The 2,996-nt window shown below is 43.3% G+C and overlaps 1 protein-coding gene across 1 annotated transcript; it reads right to left on the reverse strand.

The window, feature by feature from the left end:
• Positions 1-723: 723 nt before the first annotated feature.
• Positions 724-2,990, reverse strand: CKS2 (CDC28 protein kinase regulatory subunit 2). Its single transcript, XM_008640171.2, has 3 exons — positions 2,913-2,990; positions 2,007-2,134; positions 724-1,175 (listed from the first exon to the last, which is right to left on the reverse strand). Exons 1-3 carry the CDS (start codon positions 2,969-2,971, stop codon positions 1,123-1,125), a joined length of 240 nt encoding a protein of 79 aa, XP_008638393.1. The 5' UTR covers positions 2,972-2,990; the 3' UTR covers positions 724-1,122.
• Between the last annotated feature and the right edge of the window lie 6 nt (positions 2,991-2,996).

Below are 2,996 nucleotides of genomic sequence, written 5' to 3' on the forward strand. Positions count from 1 at the left end.
GCGCGGCGGGGCCCCTGCGGGCCCCGCCCTGCGGGCGGGTGCAGCCGCTTCTGTCCCACAGGAGCGAAAGCACGGAATAAAGGCAGGACTCCGGTGGTCACGTTCTGGGGAAATGCATGCCTTAAAGCAGACTTGGACAGCTCTGCTCTGACCGGGCCTGGTACAGATCAGCACTTGAGACAGACATCTTTGGGCGCTTTTGGAGGAAAGACTACAAGGGTTCTTTTCCTCACCAAACGTGCCAGGTTACTTACTTCTGTCTGCCTCCATGAAAGCACACATTACACAGAGCGAGCACACACTTCAGCCCTGCTTTTGTTTGGCCTTCCAACTTTTGCACAACTGTACTGCAATTCACCTTTGAAATGAACCTGTTACTCAATACACTGAAGCACCTTCTTTAAAAAAAGAAAAAAAAAAGTGGTCGTATGGCTATAACTACAGAGTCCCAAGATGTCACAGTGACAATTTGAATGCAAGACAGGAAGAGCAGGCTAAAACCCCAGCGTAAAAACCTTGTGATAGAAAATTGACTGGTATTGGAAAACAAAGGAGCATAAAAATATCTCTTTGAAATACTGAGTACTACTCAACCCTAAGTTTATAACAAGTAATCATTAAATAGGTTCACCAAATTATTTTTGTTTTTTTGAAGTAGGTACTCTTAAAAAAATGTTGGACAATGAATATTTGTTTTATCCAATAAATTGCAACTCCAGACACTTAAGTTTCATAGAACATTAAAACCGGTTTATTTCTTAAGCCTACTTACTCCTAAACAGTTGAACTACTGGATTTGAACATACTACACTACAGCAGAATATATGAGTGCAAAAGTTACAGAACATTAACAAGCGATGAGCTAATTAGAGCAAGCAACACAAACATTAACACAATTTAAGTCAGAGAGGCACTTACATTAACAATTAACAGTACAGTCATCACTCTTTGAACATCATAGCAGCCTACTTGGAATTGCATTTGACTGAGCTTTGTTGCTGTGAATAATACAGCTCATGCACAGGTTTGGATGTATGTTTTGTAAATTCAAAGTATTCACTGAATACTACCAACATATATACACACATATACATAGTTCCAGAAGATTCAAGAGGTGATGGCTTATTTCTGCTCATCCTTTGGAAGAGGTCTTCTGAAGAGCAGAATATGTGGTTCTGCAGAAGAAAAGTTGAACAAAGTGTCAGTTTGTCCAAGTCTTGATTAAAGGGATTTCTTTTATTTAGAATGATAGTTGAAGCTTACTTTCAAATAAATAATTAGTAAGCCCAAATATGGCCTCACATGCAATATTAACAGACCAAGTCGGCAGTACCCTTGCAACAGTCAAGCTTTCATTTTTATACTCAATGCTGGCAGTATCATAAACTTCTGTAGAAGGGAAGTACTGGGGAAATACAGAGTATTTTATAATGTCTCTTTACATTAGACTATTTGATAACCTCTGCTACTGTAACTTAGACTAACAAACTGCTGATACTGTCTGTTAGGTACATATCAAACACCAACAAAATCCACTCTGGTTAATACAGCCAGCTTACATTATTATCGATCTTCTTAATTCTAAATGCCTCATGGAAAGTAAAAGTAGGTGTGTCAGCTTTATGATTTAAAGATATGCTGCTACATTAACTTTGATTCAGTCACTGCATACCCCTGTTATTTAAGGACTCACAAAAAGCCTGTTTCTATGGGCAGAGGCAGGAACACTTTCCAGTCTGGTATTTTTTCTCTACAGTTAAACAATACACATGTAGGACAAGGCTTGCATTTTGCAAGTCTGGAAGCAGGATGTGAAGGTTGAAAATAAAGATTACATTGCCTTTGTTGGCAGTGGACTAAAATAGCAAGGAGAGGGAGTCTAAACATTCAGTAGTGAACTCCAAATGGATCCCACAGTAGGAGTTATGCATCACATACTTCAACTGAACACCAGGTAGGTGATATTTGACTTTTTCGTTTGTCTAATTCTGTTCAGATGTGCTCACCTGGCTCATGGATCATATAGTGAACCCAGCCAAGACTCTGCTGAACACCAAGTCGTCTCCACTCTTCTTCAGACATCAGATGAGATTTTGGCACTTGTTTCGAAAGTTCTCGTGGCAGCATCACATGTCTGGAGAGGTTTAATTATTAAACACACACACAACATAATGTGCACTAGAAAACTAGAACAGATTTGCACTGAAAGACAGTAAGCAGCTTATGAATACTCAGTTTCCCTATGAAGAAAACAAGAGTACAGAGTCTTGGCATGAATTTGATTATGACACCCGTCCCATAATCTAGTTTAAAATTATTTACGAGTATTAAACGTTATAGCTGTAAAGCAACTGCATACTGGAAGCCAATCTGCCTTCTAGAAGAAATTCAATGTCGCTACAGTGAGAGAAGCATGCGCTCCTAGCAACAGGCTGCCATATCAGCTACTTGAAAAATAGGAACTTTGGACTTCTAAAATAGTTGTAATACAGCTTTCAAGTAAGCCTAGGGAGTTAAACTTCAACAGTCCCTCGTCCGCAGGGGCCGACGCTGCTCCATCCCAGGCTCTGCCACAATCCCCTCCCTGGAGTCGCGGAACGAGTGCCGCCCCTCCGCCATCACCCTGTGGCCGCTTGCCCAGCGGTCCGGACCAGCCGAAAACAGCATTGGATCACCCACCCCCTTCTTCCAGCCAGTTCAAAGCCACGCGGAAACCCCCCATGGGTAGGCTCGGCACAGCCCCTCCCCCCTGGCCTTGCGCCCTCGCTGGCTCCATTCTCCCGGCGGAGCCCTCATTCCCTGAGAACAGTCCGCACAGCTCGGCCAAGGCGCCTGCCTGAGCCCCCCCCCTAGGGGGTGGCTCTTCCCAATCCATTCAGCTAGCCCTCCTGCACTCTCCCGCAGCCTCTTACCGGTACTCGTACTGCTCGTCAAAGTACTTATCAGAATAGTAGATCTGCTTGTGGGCCATGGCGGGCAGCAGCACAGGCTGGAGC

This window comes from Corvus brachyrhynchos, unplaced genomic scaffold, assembly GCF_000691975.1.
Source record: "Corvus brachyrhynchos isolate BGI_N302 unplaced genomic scaffold, ASM69197v1 scaffold408, whole genome shotgun sequence".
NCBI classification, from domain to species: domain Eukaryota; kingdom Metazoa; phylum Chordata; class Aves; order Passeriformes; family Corvidae; genus Corvus; species Corvus brachyrhynchos.